This window comes from Pygocentrus nattereri, chromosome 2 (assembly GCF_015220715.1).
Source record: "Pygocentrus nattereri isolate fPygNat1 chromosome 2, fPygNat1.pri, whole genome shotgun sequence".
Classification (NCBI taxonomy): Eukaryota; Metazoa; Chordata; class Actinopteri; order Characiformes; family Serrasalmidae; genus Pygocentrus; species Pygocentrus nattereri.
Window position 1 is genome coordinate 33,211,168 of NC_051212.1, and position 21,985 is coordinate 33,233,152.

At 41.5% G+C, this 21,985-nt stretch overlaps 2 protein-coding genes across 3 annotated transcripts; both read left to right on the forward strand.

The window, feature by feature from the left end:
• The first annotated feature begins 1,057 nt into the window (after nt 1-1,057).
• Nucleotides 1,058-2,906, forward strand: LOC119262576. The gene is made up of 6 exons (XM_037535535.1): nt 1,058-1,130; nt 1,216-1,557; nt 1,712-2,056; nt 2,181-2,282; nt 2,356-2,390; nt 2,566-2,906. The coding sequence occupies exons 1-6, from the start codon at nt 1,091-1,093 to the stop codon at nt 2,656-2,658; spliced, it is 957 nt and encodes a 318-aa protein (XP_037391432.1). The 5' UTR covers nt 1,058-1,090; the 3' UTR covers nt 2,659-2,906.
• A 2,315-nt stretch (nt 2,907-5,221) lies between these two features.
• On the forward strand, nt 5,222-17,223 carry LOC108416294. 2 transcript variants are annotated; one of them, XM_037534906.1, is made up of 6 exons: nt 5,222-5,294; nt 5,380-5,721; nt 5,876-6,220; nt 6,345-6,446; nt 16,888-16,922; nt 17,098-17,223. In XM_037534906.1, exons 1-6 carry the CDS (start codon nt 5,255-5,257, stop codon nt 17,188-17,190), a joined length of 957 nt encoding a protein of 318 aa, XP_037390803.1. In that variant the 5' UTR covers nt 5,222-5,254; the 3' UTR covers nt 17,191-17,223. The 2 variants fall into 2 exon arrangements, with proteins under 2 accessions (XP_037390803.1, XP_037390799.1); XM_037534902.1 differs by lacking the exons at nt 16,888-16,922; nt 17,098-17,223 and adding exons at nt 6,520-6,554; nt 6,730-7,084.
• Nucleotides 17,224-21,985: the final 4,762 nt, after the last annotated feature.

The following is a 21,985-nucleotide window of genomic DNA, read 5'->3' on the forward strand; positions in this document are numbered from 1 at the left end:
CTAATCCTACTCCAAAAAGTACTGTTACAGGGAAAACTGTACTCGATTACAGTAAAGAGAGTAAATGTAATTTGTTGCCTACACCTCTGAAAACATGTATGTGATCTCTCTATACCATGTGTCAGGCTCCAGTCCTCGCAGGCCAAAACACATCAGTCTTCAGCACACTCAGAGTCTTAGATGAGGGTAAATGGTAATCTCCACAGGCCTGGAAAGTGCAGCCACTGTTAAGCTCTCCTACATGGAAATGAACAGCATCCTTTACCCCACCCCCTTCTACTGAGACTGACAATCAGAACAGAGGTCATTATCAAACATAAGGACCAAGCAAAAACTGACCTTTTATTCACAGTGGAGTAAATGACAGAGTAAAACACATCTTGTAAAAACCTGAATGAAAGTATTATTGGTTTTATAGAAGAATAAAGATGAATGTTCTCCCCCTCTTTTAACAAAGCTTCCTCATTTGTTATAGTAATGTTTCAACCACTGCAGTCCTTATCAGGTAGCTATGTTTTATAATCTATTCAGGTGTCCTTCAAACAGCAGTGGGAGCTGTATTTAACTGAAAAATAGACCTCCTTAAAGTCAGCAAACTTAACAGTCTTTCTCTGGTGTAAAGCGATACTGACCACTTCCCAGTGTAGGTCAATACCAATGAAACACACATCCGCAAGCGTTTCAGATAAAAGATGTACACGCAAAAAGGCTTCACAGAAGTGTGTGACATGCTTGTAGTTTTAAAGGCTGAACCTGTTACCCAGAATAAACAGCAACTTCCTGCTAGCCCTCACTTCTCCACTGCAAAGGTTTACAACTATTGTCATTTTGTTAACATACCCCCTTATTATGTAACTCCATCTATTGTGAGTGAAAATCACTCTATAGTTAAGATATAAAGATGTACGAGAGACATGTGGCTTTGTGTGGAAAGAACCTGATGATGTTTTTATATTTCCGCACGACTATTAGACCAATGAAAACAGAGCTCACTTGTCCAATGTCCAATCAGGTGTGACACGGGGCTGGTGTTTCCACTAAACTTCAACAGAGCTCAGTATTTCTCTGTCTCGTTGTCTGAGCAGCAGCAATGATCACACTCATCACTGCTCTTTGCCTATTCACTACAGGTGAGTGACATTTTCTAACGCTATATTTCTACAGTTATAATACTATATTTCTACTGCTAATGAGAGTACTGCACATTTTTTTCAGTGAACACTGACACCTCTGAGCTTCAGGTACAAACTGTGAGGAGTGGAAGTAACGTTACCATAAAATGTGGCCATAAAATGGACAGTGACAGTAAAAGTGTGTTTTTAGCTTGGTATAAGCAGAGTTTAGGAAAAGTGCCAGAGTATGTTGTGAGATTGTTTGGGGATGAAAAGAACCCGAGATTTACACAAAGTTTTAGCAATGAACGTTTTACTCTGGATGAAGAATCATTTGGTCTCAGTATTAATGGAATAAAGGAAGAGGATGCTGGAACTTATTTCTGTGGAAAAGTAAAGCAAAATGCTGTAGAGTTTGAATCTGGGACTCTTTTACTTTTTCAAGGTAAACTGCACTTTCTAACTTTACTGCAATATCTGTAACTTTTATTTCTGTTCATTTCATTCCACTTCAAGATTTTAAGTTTATTGTGTATTAAGTTTTCATGCCATTGTTGTTCGTATTATTTCTGTTTTGTTTTTGTCAATTGATTTAAAAGCTGTGAAGACTGACCAACATCCTGTGACTGAAATGGTGATCAAGACTGGAGACTCTGCTACTCTCCAGTGTTCAGTAGAGTCTCTCACTCCAGACTGTTCAGGAGATCACAGTGTGTACTGGCTCAGACATGGATCAGGAGAATCTCATCCAGGAATCATTTACACTCATGGAAACAGGAGTGATGAGTGTGAGAAAAGCTCTGAGACTGATTCTCCTACACAGAGCTGCGTCTACAAACTCCCCACGAGAAACCTCAGCCTCTCTGATGCTGGAACTCACTACTGTGCTGTGGCTGCATGTGAGCGGATTCTGTTTGGAAAACCAGCCATAATTAATGTAAAAGGTAAGACTTTTGAAAGAATAGAGCTTCTGTTCTGTGATGAAATTTCTCTGTGTGGTGATTTTTTTGAACAATTTTTGTTTATCATCTGATACCAATGTAGCACTTATATTTTCTGTCATTTCAGAAAATAACGGTTGGAGCTTCATCATCTCAATAACACTGAATGTAATATTTGTCATTGTGATCGTGGCTCTGATTGGAGTTCTACATAAGAGTCGACTAAACGGTTAGTTTTTTTCTTTCTAGAGTTGATTTACAATCATTTCACCAAAATGAAATCACATTATTTCTCTTTAAAGGTGCTTCCAACAGCCGTTCAAGACACACTGATCAGGTAATCATATCTACTATCTCTGATCTTATTACTTCACTTAACGCGTTTGTTCCAGAATCTGTACAGCTGCTGTTATAACTGCAAATTACGACAGTGATATTGTTTTTACTCTTCCTGTAACATCTGCTCTCTGTGTGGCCAGTAATGGACTGTAATGGCTCCTGTTTTCTCTCAGGCTGATCACACAGGTCTCTTCAATGCTGTCCTGAGTTTTGCTAAGAGAGTGAAGGAAAGTCAAGACCTGTATTCACAGGTGGAATATAGCTGAGGGGAAACGGTGCAGACAGCATCACCACAATGGAGTCATCCTCAGATTTAGCAGAACATTTGTGTTCTAATACAATTTAGATCATGTTCATCAATCAAAGCTGATAGTTAAAGAGATCCACCTACAAAGAAAGAACTGCTGTGGGTCACAGCTTCTTCAGTCAGGCACGGCTACATGTAACCAATGTAGTGTAATTAAGACTCATTTAATCTGTGTACTGGATCATTTGTACATCAACTGCAAAATGTTGTCCCTTTTTTATTTTTTTATGCTCAATAAAATCATTTATGTTTCTTAAAAAAAATGAAAAATGTATTGTGTTTATGTTTAATTGAGTTGAATTGAGTAATACACAATACTTATTCTGTTTGAAGTTCATTAGCACTGGATGTCAGTGTAAAGTATGTAAAAGTCCTGTGATTAAAGTTTTCCCACTGAGAATATTTATAATATTGTAACTTTGGCACAAAAGCACCAGAAGATGCCATTTTTCTGCTCAAGGAAAATGCTCTTTTATTGAACAAAGCACCCAAGGTCTCTGAAAAGCAGGGAAACTAGCAGTGAAGGTCACCTATGGCCATACCACACCCACTTACAGTGACCACCGCTCAACCATACATGGCTTAATTTGCAAAAATCACCATTAGAGCTCCCCTTGAAAAGCTTGTGGCGGATGCCATGATAATTTTCTCTTGAAATATGGAGACTTTTATCTACTACCTTTAAAGACTTTTGTATATTATGTGACGTGGAGCGAGGAGGCGGAAGCATTCGCTGACAGAGGTGGACGAAGTACACAAATCATGTACTGGAGTTAAAGTAGAGATTCCCAAGGTAAAATATTCCTCCAGTAAAAGTAGAAGTCCTTACTCTAGACCTCAACTTGAGTAAAAGTATCAAGTATTTGGCTTCAAATGTAATTAAGTGTCAAAAGTAAAAGTGCTAAAAGATTAATTATGGCTCTGATGTCCTGTTATCATTTTTATAACAAGACTCGCTTCATGAACTCATTTAGGTGAAAATCCTCCAGTGTCTCTCTTGGTAAACCAGTCTTTTAATAGAACGTCATTAATTAGTGATATTGTGTGTATTACTTATTTGAGTATATGATCATAATGATCTTAATTGTCTTGTATTTTATTTGTAAGTATTTTGTAAAGCACTTTGTGAGCCACTCTGGAAAAGTGCTATATAAATAAAGTTTTACTTACTTACTAACCTACTTAAATGAATACAGATGGCCATTTGGACACAGTTTGTTCCTTGTATGAGCTAGTTCAGTTCTCCTCTGTCCTTCTTCACTAAACTGGACACCTCTGTGGTGCTTTTTCCTGCTGGAGCTGCTGTTTTTTGATTGTTGAATCTTTTAAATTTAAGTGCACTTTGTTATTATTAGTTTAAGAGCTGATACACCCATCATTTATTTTTAACCTGTGCCACTGTGAAAATTAAAGTAGCGAAGTAAAAGTATTTCATTAAATAAGAACTCAAGTAAAAGTTCTGTAAACTAATCCTACTCCAAAAAGTACTGTTACAGGGAAAACTGTACTCGATTACAGTAAAGAGAGTAAATGTAATTTGTTGCCTACACCTCTGAAAACATGTATGTGATCTCTCTATACCATGTGTCAGGCTCCAGTCCTCGCAGGCCAAAACACATCAGTCTTCAGCACACTCAGAGTCTTAGATGAGGGTAAATGGTAATCTCCACAGGCCTGGAAAGTGCAGCCACTGTTAAGCTCTCCTACATGGAAATGAACAGCATCCTTTACCCCACCCCTTCTACTGAGACTGACAATCAGAACAGAGGTCATTATCAAACATAAGGACCAAGCAAAAACTGACCTTTTATTCACAGTGGAGTAAATGACAGAGTAAAACACATCTTGTAAAAACCTGAATGAAAGTATTATTGGTTTTATAGAAGAATAAAGATGAATGTTCTCCCCCTCTTTTAACAAAGCTTCCTCATTTGTTATAGTAATGTTTCAACCACTGCAGTCCTTATCAGGTAGCTATGTTTTATAATCTATTCAGGTGTCCTTCAAACAGCAGTGGGAGCTGTATTTAACTGAAAAAATAGACCTCCTTAAAGTCAGCAAACTTAACAGTCTTTCTCTGGTGTAAAGCGATACTGACCACTTCCCAGTGTAGGTCAATACCAATGAAACACACATCCGCAAGCGTTTCAGATAAAAGATGTACACGCAAAAAGGCTTCACAGAAGTGTGTGACATGCTTGTAGTTTTAAAGGCTGAACCTGTTACCCAGAATAAACAGCAACTTCCTGCTAGCCCTCACTTCTCCACTGCAAAGGTTTACAACTATTGTCATTTTGTTAACATACCCCCTTATTATGTAACTCCATCTATTGTGAGTGAAAATCACTCTATAGTTAAGATATAAAGATGTACGAGAGACATGTGGCTTTGTGTGGAAAGAACCTGATGATGTTTTTATATTTCCGCACGACTATTAGACCAATGAAAACAGAGCTCACTTGTCCAATGTCCAATCAGGTGTGACACGGGCTGGTGTTTCCGCTAAAATTCAACAGAGCTCAGTATTTCTCTGTCTCGTTGTCTGAGCAGCAGCAATGATCACACTCATCACTGCTCTTTGCCTATTCACTACAGGTGAGTGACATTTTCTAACACTATATTTCTACAGTTATAATACTATATTTCTACTGCTAATGAGAGTACTGCACATTTTTTTCAGTGAACACTGACACCTCTGAGCTTCAGGTACAAACTGTGAGGAGTGGAAGTAACGTTACCATAAAATGTGGCCATAAAATGGACAGTGACAGTAAAACTGTGTTTTTAGCTTGGTATAAGCAGAGTTTAGGAAAAGTGCCAGAGTATGTTGTGAGATTGTTTGGGGATGAAAGGAAACCGAGATTTATACAAAGTTTTAGCAATGAACGTTTTACTCTGGATGAAGAGGAATTTGGTCTCATTATTAATGGAATAAAGGAAGAGGATGCTGGAACTTATTTCTGTGGAAAAGTAAAGCAAAATGCTGTAGAGTTTGAATCTGGGACTCTTTTACTTTTTCAAGGTAAACTGCACTTTCTAACTTTACTGCAATATCTGTAACTTTTATTTCTGTTCATTTCATTCCACTTCAAGATTTTAAGTTTATTGTGTATTAAGTTTTCATTCCTTTGTTGTTCGTATTATTTCTGTTTTGTTTTTGTCAATTGATTTAAAAGCTGTGAAGACTGACCAACATCCTGTGACTGAAATGGTGATCAAGACTGGAGACTCTGTTACTCTCCAGTGTTCAGTAGAGTCTCTCACTCCAGACTGTTCAGGAGATCACAGTGTGTACTGGTTCAGACATGGATCAGGAGAATCTCACCCAGGAATCATTTACACTCATGGAAACAGGAGTGATGAGTGTGAGAAAAGCTCTGAGACTGATTCTCCTACACAGAGCTGCGTCTACAAACTCCCCACGAGAAACCTCAGCCTCTCTGATGCTGGAACTTACTACTGTGCTGTGGCTGCATGTGGACAGATACTGTTTGGAGATCAAACTAAAGTTACTGTACAAGGTGAGTCTAATGATAGAATAGAGCTTCTGTTCTGTGTTGAAATTTCTCTGTGTGGTGATTTTTTTGAACAATTTTTGTTTATCATCTGATACCAATGTAGCGCTTATATTTTCTGTCATTTCAGAAAATAACAGTTGGAGCTTCATCATCTCAATAACACTGAATGTAATATTTGTCATTGTGATCGTGGCTCTGATTGGAGTTCTACATAAGAGTCGACTAAACGGTTAGTTTTTTTCTTTCTAGAGTTGATTTACAATCATTTCACCAAAATGAAATCACATTATTTCTCTTTAAAGGTGCTTCCAACAGCCGTTCAAGACACACTGATCAGGTAATCATATCTACTATCTCTGATCTTATTACTTCACTTAACGCATTTGTTCCAGAATCTGTACAGCTGCTGTTATAACTGCAAATTACGACAGTGATATTGTTTTTACTCTTCCTGTAACATCTGCTCTCTGTGTGGCCAGTAATGGACTGTAATGGCTCCTGTTTTCTCTCAGGCTGATCACACAGGTCTCTTCAATGCTGTCCTGAGTTTTGCTAAGAGAGTGAAGGAAAGTCAAGACCTGTATTCACAGGTGGAATATAGCTGAGGGGAAACGGTGCAGACAGCATCACCACAATGGAGTCATCCTCAGATTTAGCAGAACATTTGTGTTCTAATGCAATTTAGATCATGTTCATCAATCAAAGCTGACAGTTAAAGAGATCCACCTACAAAGAAAGAACTGCTGTGGGTCACAGCTTCTTCAGTCAGGCACGGCTACATGTAACCAATGTAGTGTAATTAAGACTCATTTAATCTGTGTACTGGATCATTTGTACATCAACTGCAAAATCCTGTCTCTTTCTTATTTTTTTATGCTCAATAAAATCATTTATGTTTCTTAAAAAAATGAAAAATGTATTGTGTTTATGTTTAATTGAGTTGAATTGAGTAATACACAATACTTATTCTGTTTGAAGTTCATTAGCACTGGATGTCAGTGTAAAGTATGTAAAAGTCCTGTGATTAAAGTTTTCCCACTGAGAATATTTATAATATTGTAGCTTTGGCACAAAAGCACCAGAAGATGCCATTTTTCTGCTCAAGGAAAATGCTCTTTTATTGAACAAAGCACCCAAGCTCTCTGAATAGCAGGGAAACTAGCAGTGAAGGTCACCTATGGCCATACCACAACCGCCCACAGTGACCACCGCTCAACCATACATGGCGTAATTTGCATAAATCACAATTAGAGCTCCCCTTGAAAAGCTTGTGGCAGATGCCATGATAATTTTCTCTTGAAATATGGAGACTTTTATCTACTACCTTTAAAGCGAGGAGGTGGAAGCATTCGCTGACAGAGGTGGACGAAGTACACAAATCATGTACTGGAGTTAAAGTAGAGATTCCCAAGGTAAAATATTACTCCAGTAAGAGTAGAAGTCTTTACTCTAGACCTCAACTTCAGTAAAAGTACAAAAGTATTTGGATTCAAATGTACTTAAGTATCAAAAGTAAAAGTACTAAAAGAGTAATTATGGCTCTGATGTCCTGTTATCATTTTTATAACAAGACTCGCTTCATGAACTCATTTTAGGTGAAAATCCTCCAGTGTCTCTCTTGGTAAACCAGTCTTTTAATAGAATGTCATTAATTAGTGATGCTGACGTCTATTAAAATGATCATAAGCACAAAACACTGGAGGTAAACAGTTTCCATCAGGGAGAACCGAGTGGCTCTGAAATCACTTTTACAAACAAGCAAAGTTTCAGTTTAAGAATACTTTGTAAATTAGTTACAAGTTGAATAAAAACTTTAAACACAGTCTTTAAACTCAGGATCACAAATGAGTTTTCCTTTACTGTATTGATCTGTAGGGTCTCTGTTCATAAACATAAACTAACCCAAACTAATTTACTATAAAATGAAAGTGTTTGTTTGAATTCAGAAAAAAGACACATCAGTCACGACTGCATATGTGGACATATTTCTATATTGTGGTCTATTTAAACAAACTTAGGTTAGTTCATCATTTATGTGACGTATGTGCTCCCAAATTTTTACGCTGCTGCGCTGATGTTGAACCGTGTGCTGCACTGGGTTGGTATGACCAAAAGGTCAAAACAAGTTCAGAACAAAGTGACCGCTGTGCCCTGATTGGTGTTCTTGCTTTGCGCTTCTTTTGTTTTGACATTACATTTTTATACACACAAAAACCAAAAGGACCGACAGATTTCTCAAAGTGTAGCGGAGTAAAAAGTCAGATATTTGACTTTGAAATGTAGCGGAGTGAAAGTAAAAAGTCGCTCAAAATGGAAAAACTTAAGTAAAGTACAGATACATAAAACTACCACCAAACGATTCCAAACACTTCAAACAGTACAAAGACCAGCAACCAGACGGGAAAACACAGGGCTTAAATACATAAGGGAAAACGAGGCACAGGTGGAAACACAGGTGCAGACGATCAGGGGTGGAGTAACCAAACAACACGAACACATGGACAGGACTGGGAGGGGCCAATCATGACACATTTCATGCCTGTATCATTCACAAACGTGGTCCCTGACTCTGCTGAGATGTTAGAATGAGTCTTATCTATAGAGTCTTGTGGGTAATGATGTTGCAGGAGGATATTAATCTAAATTCAAAGACAACAGATCGTTATTTTTAAAGAGGTTGTACTTTACTGGTTTTATTTTACTGGTTTTGTTCACTTTATGTCTGAGTGGAGGGGGTGGAGAAATGGGTGTGGCCATTGTGCTGTGTGAAAGAGCTCTACAGTGGAGCAAAGACCAGAGACTTGTTAACCCTTTACTATCTGAGGAAATGTTCCAGCTTTGACACTAGTGCACAGTGATGCAGTAAACATCTTGATATTATACACTCCATTTTGCTGCATAACTCTGGTGATGTTTTTTTCTTATCATTCTATTTGTATTTTCAAAACCAGCTTAACACGTGTGCTTAACTATAATAGACTAGTCAGCTACAGTACTGAGTAAAATGACTTGCTGTCTGACACGCTTTGTAAATATGAGGAGAAGAGACGATCAGAGCTAAATGTTATCAGTTTCTGTTTAAACTGAAAAGGAGATATTTTATAATAGAAAACAAAACATATGTCATAGTTGTACATCTTTGTATACTTTATACCTTCTTGCAGGTTCCCTTTGCCAAAATACCAGCACTGTGTCTTCTCTTATAGCACTGGATGAGATAAAACACAAGGGACCACAGGACATTCCTCCATTCAAAGTCTCACAGAGTTGCTCAGAGTTGGAATGTTAACCTCCTGGCACAGTCGGGCAGATTTTGATGTAAAATAACCCACTAATGGATCATATATTCTAACAGGGCTGCCAGGGTCTCAGGGTCCCCTTAGAAGGCACTGGAGGTTTCATGTGCATGTCTTTTTTTGCCAAACCCACTTTTGTTACAGTGCTGTGAGAAAGTATTTGCCAATTTGTGCATATTTGTCATGCTAAGTGGCGTCGGCTCCTCATATAAAAAGAAAAAGAGCAGGTTTCCACTGTGAATCAGTCCATTTCACATCAGCTTGTACCCAGACATTGTTAGCATATGACTTTCACTGTGCATTGTACAGTCTTCACTAAAGCTCATGCAGTGATCATCACAGAAACAGAATGGTTTCAGTCCCTTAACATCCCAGTCTTGTGACATACTAAGGCTTATTTTTCAGTAACTACATGGACTATAATGCAAACTGGTGGAGTTTTTGTTAGCTATAGAGGTGTTTAGTGAAACTTTGGACTTGCAAAGCGTTTTGTCTGCAAAGAACTGTATGATATTTCCTTACAACTGCTGGACCAGTGAAAACATTGCTCATTTTCAAAATGAATGAAGGAGTTCAACAGACATTACCGTCACTGTCTCATTGTCTGAATAGCAACAGGGATCACACTCATCACCACTTGTTGGCTATTTAGTATTATTATTACTATTCTTTGGCAGATTTCTTTTTTTTTTCTTTTTTTTTTGTTTGTGCCTGTCTTGTCTGGCAGATTTGCAATCAGAATTATGGTCAGACTGCATTACTGTGCCAAACAAATTTACTTTTCCAAAATGAGCACTATAGATTATTGGGGGGGGGTAAGAAAGGGAAATAACAAAAGGGCAGAAAGAACACAGCACAAATACAAATGTCACGGCGATTGTTCAACTGCTGCTCCTGAGAAAAGAGAAGAAAGTGTACCTGAGACGTACAGCACTTGGAAAGACTGCACAAATGACTGTGATGTATGTGTATGTGTATGTGGGTGTGTGTGTGTGTGTGTGTTTGTGAGTGCAGTACAGTATAAATTTGTCACAAGATGCACTTAATAGCGAGGGCAGAAAGCTGCGACAACATCCCCCCAGAGGCCAGAGAGACCAGGGAATCCCGCCCGCCGCGGCCCCGCCTGGAGCAGTGGAGACCCTGGGCCGCACCTCCCAGTGACCCCTGCATGCCCATCCCAACGGAAGGGAGAGGCTGGACTCCAGACAGCACCCCCCCGAGCCACGGAGCACAGATCCAGTGGGACCAAAGGAACCAGAGCCGCCCCCAGGATGCCCCCCCATCACGAGGTAGCAGCAAAGACCCAGCGCCTCATACGCCCGAGAGCCACCCACCACCCAGCAGGGCCCCATCCCCGCCAAGGGGCCCTGAGCCGCCCCGGAACCCAACCACCCAGGGGAGCGGGCCAACCGTCATGCCGGAGCACCAGGCCAGGCCCTGAAACCCCAAGGCGCCCCTCATCCGGGGGGGAAGTAGCAACCACAGGGGAGCAGCCGGGAGAGGACCGGGGACAGCAATCCCCCGACCCAGAACCAGCTGTCCTCACACACACTCAACCTCATATATGCATCCTCGCCCATATATACACCCACACACCTTCACCCCCATATATTTCTCCACCCCTATATATACACCTACGCACACATACCTCCACACATATACACACTCCTACATACATACATACACACACATATATACATACACATGTCACGCCAATATGTACACACACACACCCATATATACACCCCCCCCACCCCCCTAGATGAGGTGGGGGCGAATGGACGAACGTGCACATGTGTGGGAGGGCGCACACACGGGAGGAACATGCACGGCTGCACAGGAGCCCGAGGGCGCACACAAGGGAAGAATGCACGCGGGCGCACAGACGCCCACACCCACCCAAACATACAATGCTGCACGACCGGCACCGCCGTGGGGGCCCGGGCAGCAACCCCAGGATGCCAGGACGCCCCCGGCCCAGCCCCCGCACCGGCGTCCAACCCCCCGCCCTGGCAGGGAGCAGGACACGGGTGAGGGATGACCTTCCCACCCTTCCACCCCCAGTGAAATGTTGAGTGCAGGAGTTGAATGTGGGGTAGTGTGTGACACTATGGTGTAGTTAAAATTGGGGTGGCAGGTGTGGGGGCAAACATGGGCAGAGCCCCGGGAACTGGTCTGCGGTGTCCATCTACACCGTCCCCTCAAAAGCCCTAAATGTCTAAAGTGCAGTAAAAACTGAGGGACAGACAGTCGTCAGGAGACGAGTGAGGCCATGACAGCGGGTCGATTCGCCATTAATTAATCCTTTCATCACATTACTTCAGCATTCATTGCTACTTTAAATGTCTGTCCAAGTAACATCATGATACTATGAATTCATGATTAAGAACAGCCTATGCACACTTCATGATAAATCACAGCAGAAACTTAAGTGGGCATATTGGTTAGGCCTAAAACCAAGGCTGCTTATTCAAAGACATACATAAACAACAGAATATAATATGTGCATATTAAGAGTGTCTGTCTTATTGTTATATTATTATACTACATTTTAAGGTGCCAAAATGGTTCTTTGTGGAGCAGTGCCATGGAAACCCACTCTTAAATCTCAAAACAACCAGCAGGTAAGGTGCAAGTGTGTAAGACTTAGTTTAGTTGAATAAAAACTGATTTGTTCTTGAAAATGTTTCCGAAGGACAATCAAAGGGAACTGAGCCATTCAGACGTTTAAATTCTATGCAGCCTAAACATTCACTGGTAAAAGTAACTAAACTTGGTGACACTTTATTTAGAGTGGTCATGTTTAGATGAAACAAACACTCAACGGAATCTCCGTAACATGCCAAAAACATATAAGGGTTAGGATTAGGTTTTGGGTTGAGTTTAAGGTTAGGGTTAGGATTAGGGCCAGGGATAGGCTTAGGTTTTGGGTTCAGGTTAAGGTTGGGTAAGGTTAGGTTTTGTGTAATGGAAATAACATATCAATACATCTACTTAATGTAAGTAATGTATCAACAAAATATCTACAAAATATTTACTTCATTCTATTCAGATGCTTCACTACTGCTACTTCACTGATATGTTGTTGGTGTGCTACTGATACCCTGTTTGTTAAGCATCTACAAAGGACCACTCCAAAGTGTTACATATACTTTTATTGAGCAGGTAATTAACCCCTATATCATGACAGGAATTAGCTGTTCTGTAATGATCAAATAGCAACACTAGACATGATATGACTGATAACCACTGTAGTACAGCTCTAACATAATAGCTAATTAGTCGACCAAGTAAACCATGAACGTCTTGGACTTTGTTTCTGTGGTCTTATTAACTTCTGTCAATGACTTTCCATCACAGATATTGATGAAAGTGCACCGTTTAATGTAAAATATTACCGAAAATAAACAATACCTTCACTCACTCTTTGTAAAATGTGTTTAACAGTCATCTACTTATGAAATAATGATCATTTCACAGGGTAACAGGATGCCATGACTAGATCATGAGACATATGACAGCCTAGCTTGTCGTTAAACAGCAGTGTTGTGGTTGCAAGTATCTTTTTTGTTTACTCCCTTTTTAAGATGCTTGCCACACACAGGAAGCAGCAGTATTCCATGATAGCAAAGTGAAGTTTACCTTTGGAATAGAATGTTTTTGGGTTTTTTTTGTTTGTTTTTTTTTTTGCCTTTTGCTACAAATAGCATGCAGGATGTTTCTTGTTAGAAACACCACAAAATGCAACATTCCTCCTGTACTGTGCAGTGTATAGGTACATAATCTAAACAGCACAGAAAACTACTTGAGGTTTACTTGCTTTTATTCAACACAAATAAATACCATACATGCCAAGCAAATCTTTAGTTTAGATGAACAAAAGCAACATTTTCCATGAATTCAAACCTCAAAAACACTTCAAATAAACGTTTGCCCTCTTTTTATTTTGGCTTTGAAATGAACTGAAGTAGCTACGCTATGCTAGTTTAGGCTGTGCTACCTAAGAGCTACACAGAATTAGAGCTCAGCATAACAACACTGTCAGGCCAAACATCAATTGTGTGACTGGTTGCTGATTAAAATCAATTAATGTGGCTTTCAGTCACACAAACCAAATGACTTTACAGTACATTTCTTTAGCATGTGGCTGCATGTTTATCAATCTGCAAGTGCAATGGATGATAAGGACTGAGCTACAGTTCTGAAAATCTCTTCCAATGAGTTCTATACAAATCTTCAGAAGCTGACTTAATATAAAATATTAATAATAGGAAATATCATTTTTTAAATCTTAATATGATCGGACAAATAAGTAAAACCAGACACAGTGAACAAAACTGCATCTTCACAATACCTACCACTACCACACTTCCTGTCCCACTAACTCACACTAACCCAGCCTTCATACTTTCACCATTACAGCTGCAGTTTCACATACAGCCATCTCTGATAAGCAAGAGTGTATATCAGTCAAGTAATAAGAAGTGGCTTAACTGGACCATATTCTGTCATCATTAGAGTAAATTGGGCATAAAGTTAAAGGGAATCAACATCATTCAGAGACAGGCTTTGAATTAAAATCTTTACTGAAGGAATGAACATCCAAACTATAATATCCAGAGTAAAAACATGTGTTATGAGACTTATGTACTGAGAGCAAAACAGGCCAACACTACTTTAGTGTGCAACACTATATGGTGAAAATATAATAAAGTTAATGAATTTAATAAAGGAGCCAGTTACAACACTGCATTGTAATTGAGACCATTCTAGTACTATTATAGACGCTAATAGTAGTATTAATATATGAACATTGTATTATATTCATTATAGTTATATAAAATTATATGATTATGTGACTAGTTTTCAAAGTAAGCAGACTTTGCATAGTGAATAACTGTTTATTGGCCTGTGTGTTCTGCAATGGACCTTTCTAACAACAAACCCTTACACACTATGAAGAACCAGGTTATAGATCAGTGATCAGTGAGTTAAAGGAGTATTTCCTGTTGGTGAGGCCTGCTGCTCAAACAGCCAAGTAGATACAGGTCAGAAACTTTGAGACATTCACTTTTATCAACACTCCCCTCCCTCTTACACCCACTATAAGTTTCAGCTCGTTACTTGCATTCAGTCTTCAAACTTAAACCAACCCAGAGCTAATTACCTACAAAGAAATGATCTTTTGAATTAATCATCAGTGGATTAAATATTCAAATTAGTTTTTGCTGTACCTGCTTAACAACACAAGATGTTGCTTAATTATCACTTGTAAAGTTATTTGGCATGTGGCAGCATGTTTGTGAGTGAGCAAGTAGAATAGTGGCAAAAAAACAGCTACTGTACTATAAATTCCCTTGAACAAGTTCTGTTTGAACTGTTAGTCTATGCACACCTTTAGGAGTTTAGTTGGTATAGAAAATAAAATGAGTTAAATATGTTCAAGTAAATCAAATACAAATATCATTTTACTAAATATAAGTCAAGGTAGCAAAGCAATTCCAGTTGTTCACATCTGACATTTTTAAAATGTTCACTTGAACTGACAAGTAAGTTAAAGCAGCCTTAACTTCAGCCTTTGACGCAACATCTATTCAAGCATACATCACTCTAGAGTGAGAAAGTAGGAGAGCTATGTGGTCATGGGTGAAAAGAACTGGCCTGGTGTTTTTGAGTTTCCTTACAACTACTGGACCAATAACAGCAGTGCACACCTTCAAAATGTCCAATCAGGTATGACACAGGGCTGGTGTTTCCACTGAATGAAGAAGTTGCTCATTACTTCACCGTCTCAGTGTCTGGCAACAATGATTACACTCCTCACCACTCTCTGCCTATTTACTACAGGTGAGTGACATTTTGAACCTGTTTTTATAAAATACCAGTACTATGTATACATATATATATATATAAATAGAAACATATAAATGTATATACAGTCCCATGCAAATAAAAAATGGGCCAAACCCAACATTTAACGGTCTTAACAACAGATGATTTGAAAAATAGATGAAGTAACTTAGTATAGAGTCATTAATGTTCCACTGAGCTTTGATGACTTCACAGTTGAAAACCATTACCGAGCGAGTCTGAGCGTAATCTGAAACCAAATATTGTGTACATATTCTGTTTGGTTAAAAGATTTAAATCTGGACTGTGACCAGGCCAAAAACATCAGTAAAACCTTTAGTGTTTTGGGCTTGGCCCTTTTTTGCACTTACACTGTGTATTGTTAAAGCCAATTAAAGCATTGCACACTTTTTGTTTTCAGTGAACACTGAAATGTCTGAGCTTCACGTACGAACTGTGAGGAGTGGAAGTAATGTTACCATAAAATGTGACCAGAACATGGACAATGACAACAAAAAATATTTATCTTGGTATAAGCAGAGTTCAGGAAAAGTGCCAGAGTATGTTGTGAGATCGTTTCAGGGGATAAGATATGCTTCAGGTTTTAATGATGGACGTTTCACTGTGGACGAAGAAACATTTGATCTCACTATTAACGCAAAGAATGAAGAGGATGCTGGACTATATTTCTGTGGAAAAGTAAAGGCAAATGTTGTAGAGTTTGGATCTGGGACTCACTTGCTTTATCAAGGTCTCCATCACCTTCTAACTTTACTGTAACACTTCTTAACTTTTAATCCCATTTATTTTATTTTATGTTCATTTGCGCTCCACACCACTCACTGTTAGCATTATTTCTGTCTGTTATTCTTATTAATTCATTTCAAAGGTGAGAAGATGGACCGTCCTGTGACTGAAATGGTGATCAAGACTGGAGACTCTGCTACTCTCCAGTGTTCAGTAGAGTCTCTCACTCCAGACTGTGCAGGAGATCACAGTGTGTACTCGATCAGACATGGATCAGGAGAATCTCATCCAGGAATCATTTACACTCATGGAAACAGGAGTGATGAGTGTAAGAAAAGCTCAGACTGATTCTCCTCCACAGAGCTGCGTCTACAAAGTCCCCAAGAGAAACCTCAGCCTCTCTGATGCTGGAACTCACTACTGTGCTGTAGCTGCATGTGGGCGGATTCTGTTTGGAAAACCAGCCATAATTAATGTAAAAGGTAAGACTTTTGAGAGAACAGAGCTTCTGTTCTGTGATGAAATTTCTCTGCGTGATGATTTTTTTAACAATTTGTGTTTATCATCTGATACCAATGTAGCGCTTATATTTTCTGTCATTTCAGAAAATAACAGTTGGAGCTTCATCATCTCAATAACACTGAATGTAATATTTGTCATTGTGATCGTGGCTCTGATTGGAGTTCTACATAAGTCGACTAAACGGTTAGTTTTTTCTTTCTAGAGTTGATTTACAATCATTTCACCAAAATGAAATCACATTATTTCTCTTTAAAGGTGCTTCCAACAGCCGTTCAAGACACACTGATCAGGTAATCGTATCTACTATCTCTGATCTTATTACTTCACTTAACGCATTTGTTCCAGAATCTGTGCAGCTGCTGTTATAACTGCAAATTACGACAGTGATATTGTTTTTACTCTTCCTGTAACATCTGCTCTCTGTGTGGCCAGTAATGGACTGTAATGGCTCCTGTTTTCTCTCAGGCTGATCACACAGGTCTCTTCAATGCTGTCCTGAGTTTTGCTAAGAGAGTGAAGGAAAGTCAAGACCTGTATTCACAGGTGGAATATAGCTGAGGGGAAACGGTGCAGACAGCGTCACCACAATGGAGTCATCCTCAGATTTAGCAGAACATTTGTGTTCTAATACAACTTAGATCATGTTCATCAATCAAAGCTGATAGTTAAAGAGATCCACCTACAAAGAAAGAACTGTCAGTCAGACATGGCTACATGTAACCATCCATCCATCCATCCATCCATCCATCCATCATCTTCCGCTTCTCCGGGGTTCGGGTCACGGGGGCAGCATCCTGAGCAATGAAGCCCAGACCTCCCTTTCCCCAGCCACTTCCACTAGCTCCCTGGGAGGGATTCCGAGGCGCTCCCAGGCCAGCTGGGCGATATAGTCACGCCAGCGTGTCCTGGGTCTTCCCCGGGGTCTCCTCCTCGGTGGACTTGCCTGTGACACCTCCCAAGGGAGGCGTCCAGGAGGCATCCTAACAAGATGCCCGAACCACCTCAACTGGCTCCTCTCGACGTGAAGAAGCAGCGGCTCTACTCCGAGTCCCTCCCGGATGACCGAACTTCTCACCCTATCTCTAAGGGAGAGTCCAGCCACCCTGCGGAGGAAACTCATTTCAGCTGCTTGTATTCGCGATCTCGTTCTTTCGGTCATTACCCAAAGCTCATGACCATAGGTGAGGGTGGGAACGTAGATCGACCGGTAAATCGAGAGCCTTGCCTTATGGCTCAGCTCTTTCTTTACCACAACAGACAGGTAAAGAGCCCGCATCACTGCTGACCCAGCACCAATCCGCCTGTCAATCTCCCGCTCCCTTGTACCATCACTCGTGAACAAGACCCCGAGATACTTAAACTCCTCCACTTGAGGCAAGAGCTCATCCCCGACCCAGAGAGGGCTCTCCACCCTTTCCCGCGTGAGAACCATGGCCTCGGATTTGGAGGTACTGATCCTCATCCCGGCCGCTTCACATTCGGCTGCAAACCGATCCAGTGAAAGCTGAAGTTCATGACCTGATGTCCCCAATAGGACCACATCATCTGCAAACAGCAGAGATGTGACCCTGAGATCACCAAACCGGACACCCTCCATCCCCTGACTGCGCCTAGAAATTCTATCCATAAAAATTATTAATAGAATAGGTGACAAAGCCCTGACGGAGTCCAACTCTCACTGGGAAAAAGTCTGACTTACTGCCGGCCATGCGAACCAAACTCCTGCTTTGTTTGTACAGGGCCTGAATGGCTCGTAGCAAAGAGCCATGTACCCCGTACTCCTGAAGCACCTCCCACAGAATACCCCGGGGAACACAGTCGAATGCCAAATCCACAAAGCACATGTGGACTGGTTGGGCAAACTCCCATGAACCCTCCAGAATCCTGGAGAGGGTAAAGAGTTGGTCCAGTGTTCCACGACCAGGGCGGAACCCGCACTGCTCCTCCTGAATCCGAGGTTCGACTATAAGCCGGACTCTCTTCTCCAGTACCCTTGAATAGACCTTACCAGGGAGGCTGAGGAGTGTAATTCCCCTGTAGTTGGAACACACCCTCCGGTCCCCCTTTTTTAAAAAGAGGCACCACCACCCCAGTCTGCCAATCCAGTGGCACCACCCCCGATGTCCACGCAATGTTGAAAAGGTGTGTCAGCCAAGACAGCCCCACAACATCCAGAGCCTTGAGGAACTCGGGACGGATCTCATCCACCCCTGCAGCCCTGCCGCCAAGGAGCTTTTTAACTACCTTAGCGACTTCGGCCTCAGTAATGGACAAGCCTGTTCCCGTGTCCCCAGACTCTGCCTCCTCACTGGAGAACGTGTTGGTGGGATTGAGAAGGTCCTCAAAGTGGAAGTCAGTACAAGTCGAAGTCAGCAGCACACCATCTCCACTATATACAGTGCTAGTGGCACACTGCTTTCCCCTTCTGAGTCGCCTGACGGTTTGCCAGAATCTTTTCGGAGACGACCTAAAGTCACTTTCCAAGGCCTCAGCGAACTCTTCCCACACCCATGTTTTTGCCTTGGCAACGACTGAAGCCGCAGATCGCTTGGCCTGTCGATACCTGACAGCTGCCTCTGGTGTCCTACAGGCCAACCATGTCCGGTAGGACTCCTTCTTCAGCTTGACGGCATCTCTCACCCGGGGTGTCCACCACCGGGTTCGAGGATTACCGCCCCGACAGGCACCAACTACCTTGCGACCACAGCTACAGTCAGCCGCTTCAACAATGGAGGAGCGGAACATAGCCCATTCTGAGTCAATGTCCCCCACCTCCCCCGTGAGTTGAAGATCAATCTGACAGGTTCTTCTGCCAGACGTTCCCAGCAAACCCTCACTATACGTTTGGGTTTGCCTGGTCTGACTGGCATCTTCCCCCACCACCTGATCCAACTCACCACCAGGTGGTGATCAGTTGACAGCTCAGCTCCTCTCTTTACCCGAGTGTCCAGTACACATGGCCGCAAGTCCGCTGACACGACAACAAAGTCAATCATTGAACTGCGGCCTAGGGTGTCCTGGTGCCATGTGCACTTATGGACATCCTTGTGTTCAAACATGGTGTTCGTTATGGACAAACTGTGGTTTGCACAGAAGTCCAAAAACTGAACACCACTCGGGTTCAGATCAGAGAGGCCATTCCTCCCAATCACACCCCTCCAGGTCTTACTGTCATTGCCCACGTGAGCGTTAAAGTCCCCCAGTAGGACAATCGAGTCTCCAGGAGGAGCACTTTCAAGCACCCCTTCCAAGGACTCTATGAAGGCTGGGTATTCTGAACTGCTGTTCGGTGCATAAGCACAGACAACAGTCAGGACCCGTTCCCCAACCCGAAGGCGTAGGGAAGCTACCCTCTCGTCCACCGGGGAAAACCCCAACATACAGGCGCCGAGTCGAGGGGCTATGAGAAAGCCCACACCTGCCCGCCGCCTCTCACCATGGGCAACTCCAGAAAAGAAAAAAGTCCAGCCCCTCTCAAGGAGATTGGACCCAGAGCCCAAGCTGTGTGTTGAGGTGAGCCCGACTATATCTAGCCAGTATCTCTCAACCTCGCGCACAAACTCAGGCTCCTTCCCCGCCAGTGAGGTAACTCTCCAAGTTCCAAAAGCCAGTTTCAGCAACCGAGGATCAGAACGCCAAGGCCCACGCCTTCGGACACTGCTCGATCCACAATGCACCGCACCCCTACTACTGCCCCTCCCATCGGTGGTGGGTCGATGGGAGGGGGGACTCATGTAGCTCCTTCGGGCTGGGCCCGGCCGGGCACCATGAGTGAATGCCCGGCCACTAGACGCTCACTGGCGAGCCCCTCCCCCAGGCCTGGCTCCAGGGTGGGGCCCCGGTAACCCTGATCCGGGCAGGGTACACAAGTCCTGCTTTGTTGTCCTCATAGGGGTGGTTATGGATCACACTTTGTCTGGCCTGTCACCTAGGACCAGTTTGCCATGGGAAACCCTACCAGGAGCTTTTGCTCCAGAAAACATAGCTCCTAGGGTCCTTCAAGCACACAACCCTCTCCACCACGATAAGGTGGTGATCCATGGAGAGGTACATGTAACCAATGTAGTGTAATTAAGACTCATTTAATCTGTGTACTGGATCATTTGTACATCAACTGCAAAATGCTGTCTCCTTTTTTTTTTATGTTCAATAAAATCATTTTTGTTTCTTAAAAAAAATGAAAAATGTATTGTGTTTATGTTTAATTGAGTTGAATTGAGTAATACACAATACTTATTCTGTTTGAAGTTCATTAGCACTGGATGTCAGTGTAAGGTATGTAAAAGTCCTGTGATTAAAGTTTTCCCACTGAGAATATTTATAAAATTGTAGCTTTGGCACAAAAGCACCAGAAGATGCCATTTTTCTGATCAAGGAAAATGCTCTTTTATTGAACAAAGCACACAAGGTCTCTGAATAGCAGGGAAAATTGCAGTGAAGGTCACCTATGGCCATACCACAACCGCCCACAGTGACCACCTCTCAACCACACACGGCTTAACTTTGCATGACACGCTCTTAGAGCTCCCCTTGAAAAGCCTGTTTTGGATAGCATGATAATTTCCTCTTGAAATATGGACTTTTATCTACTACCTTTAATGATGTTTGTACATTTCATGCCTGTATCATTCACAAACGTGGTCCCTGACTCTGCTGAGTTGTTAGAATGAGTCTTACCTCTAGAGTCTTGTGGGTAATGATGTTGCAGGAGGATATTAATCTAAATTGAAAGACAACAGATCGTTATTTTTAAAGAGGTTGTACTTTACTGGTTTTATTTTACTGGTTTTGTTCACTTTATTATATTTTATTTGCTCTCTGAAGGAGAACAGTAGGGTAGAACAGAACTACCCTGTCATTTACTCAACGTGAAGAGAAGATCATTTTCTGGGTGTTGATTTTTATCTTACTGGCTGTCTCAGTGGAGGGGGTGGAGAAATGGGTGTGGCCATTGTGCTGTGTGAAAGAGCTCTACAGTGGAGCAAAGACCAGAGACTTGTTAACCCTTTACTATCTGAGGAAATGTTTCAGCTTTGACACTAGTGCACAGTGACGCAGTAAACATCTTGATATTATACACTCCATTTTGCTGCATAACTCTGGTGATTTTCTGTCTTTCCATTCTAAAATTCCAGCTTTATTCTAGAATGTATTCATTCTATCCATTCTAGTAAAATGACTTGCTGTCTGACACGCTTTGTAAATATGAGGAAAAGAGCCGATCAGAGCTAAATGTTATCAGTTTCTGTTTAAACTGAAAAGGAGATATTTTACATAAGAAATAAAACAACATATGTCATAGTTGTACATCTTTGTATACTTTATACCTTCTTGCAGGTTCCCTTTGCCAAAA

Bases quoted from the DNA above. Each gene is read 5' to 3' on its own strand.
- LOC119262576 (XM_037535535.1), top strand. From the start codon at position 1,091: ATGATCACACTCATCACTGCTCTTTGCCTATTCACTACAG. The intron at 1,131-1,215 runs GTGAGTGACATT...CATTTTTTTCAG, and splicing joins TCTTTGCCTATTCACTACAG to TGAACACTGACACCTCTGAG. The intron at 2,057-2,180 runs GTAAGACTTTTG...CTGTCATTTCAG, and splicing joins AGCCATAATTAATGTAAAAG to AAAATAACGGTTGGAGCTTC.
- LOC108416294 (XM_037534906.1), top strand. From the start codon at position 5,255: ATGATCACACTCATCACTGCTCTTTGCCTATTCACTACAG. The intron at 6,221-6,344 runs GTGAGTCTAATG...CTGTCATTTCAG, and splicing joins AACTAAAGTTACTGTACAAG to AAAATAACAGTTGGAGCTTC. The intron at 16,923-17,097 runs GTAATCGTATCT...GTTTTCTCTCAG, and splicing joins GTTCAAGACACACTGATCAG to GCTGATCACACAGGTCTCTT.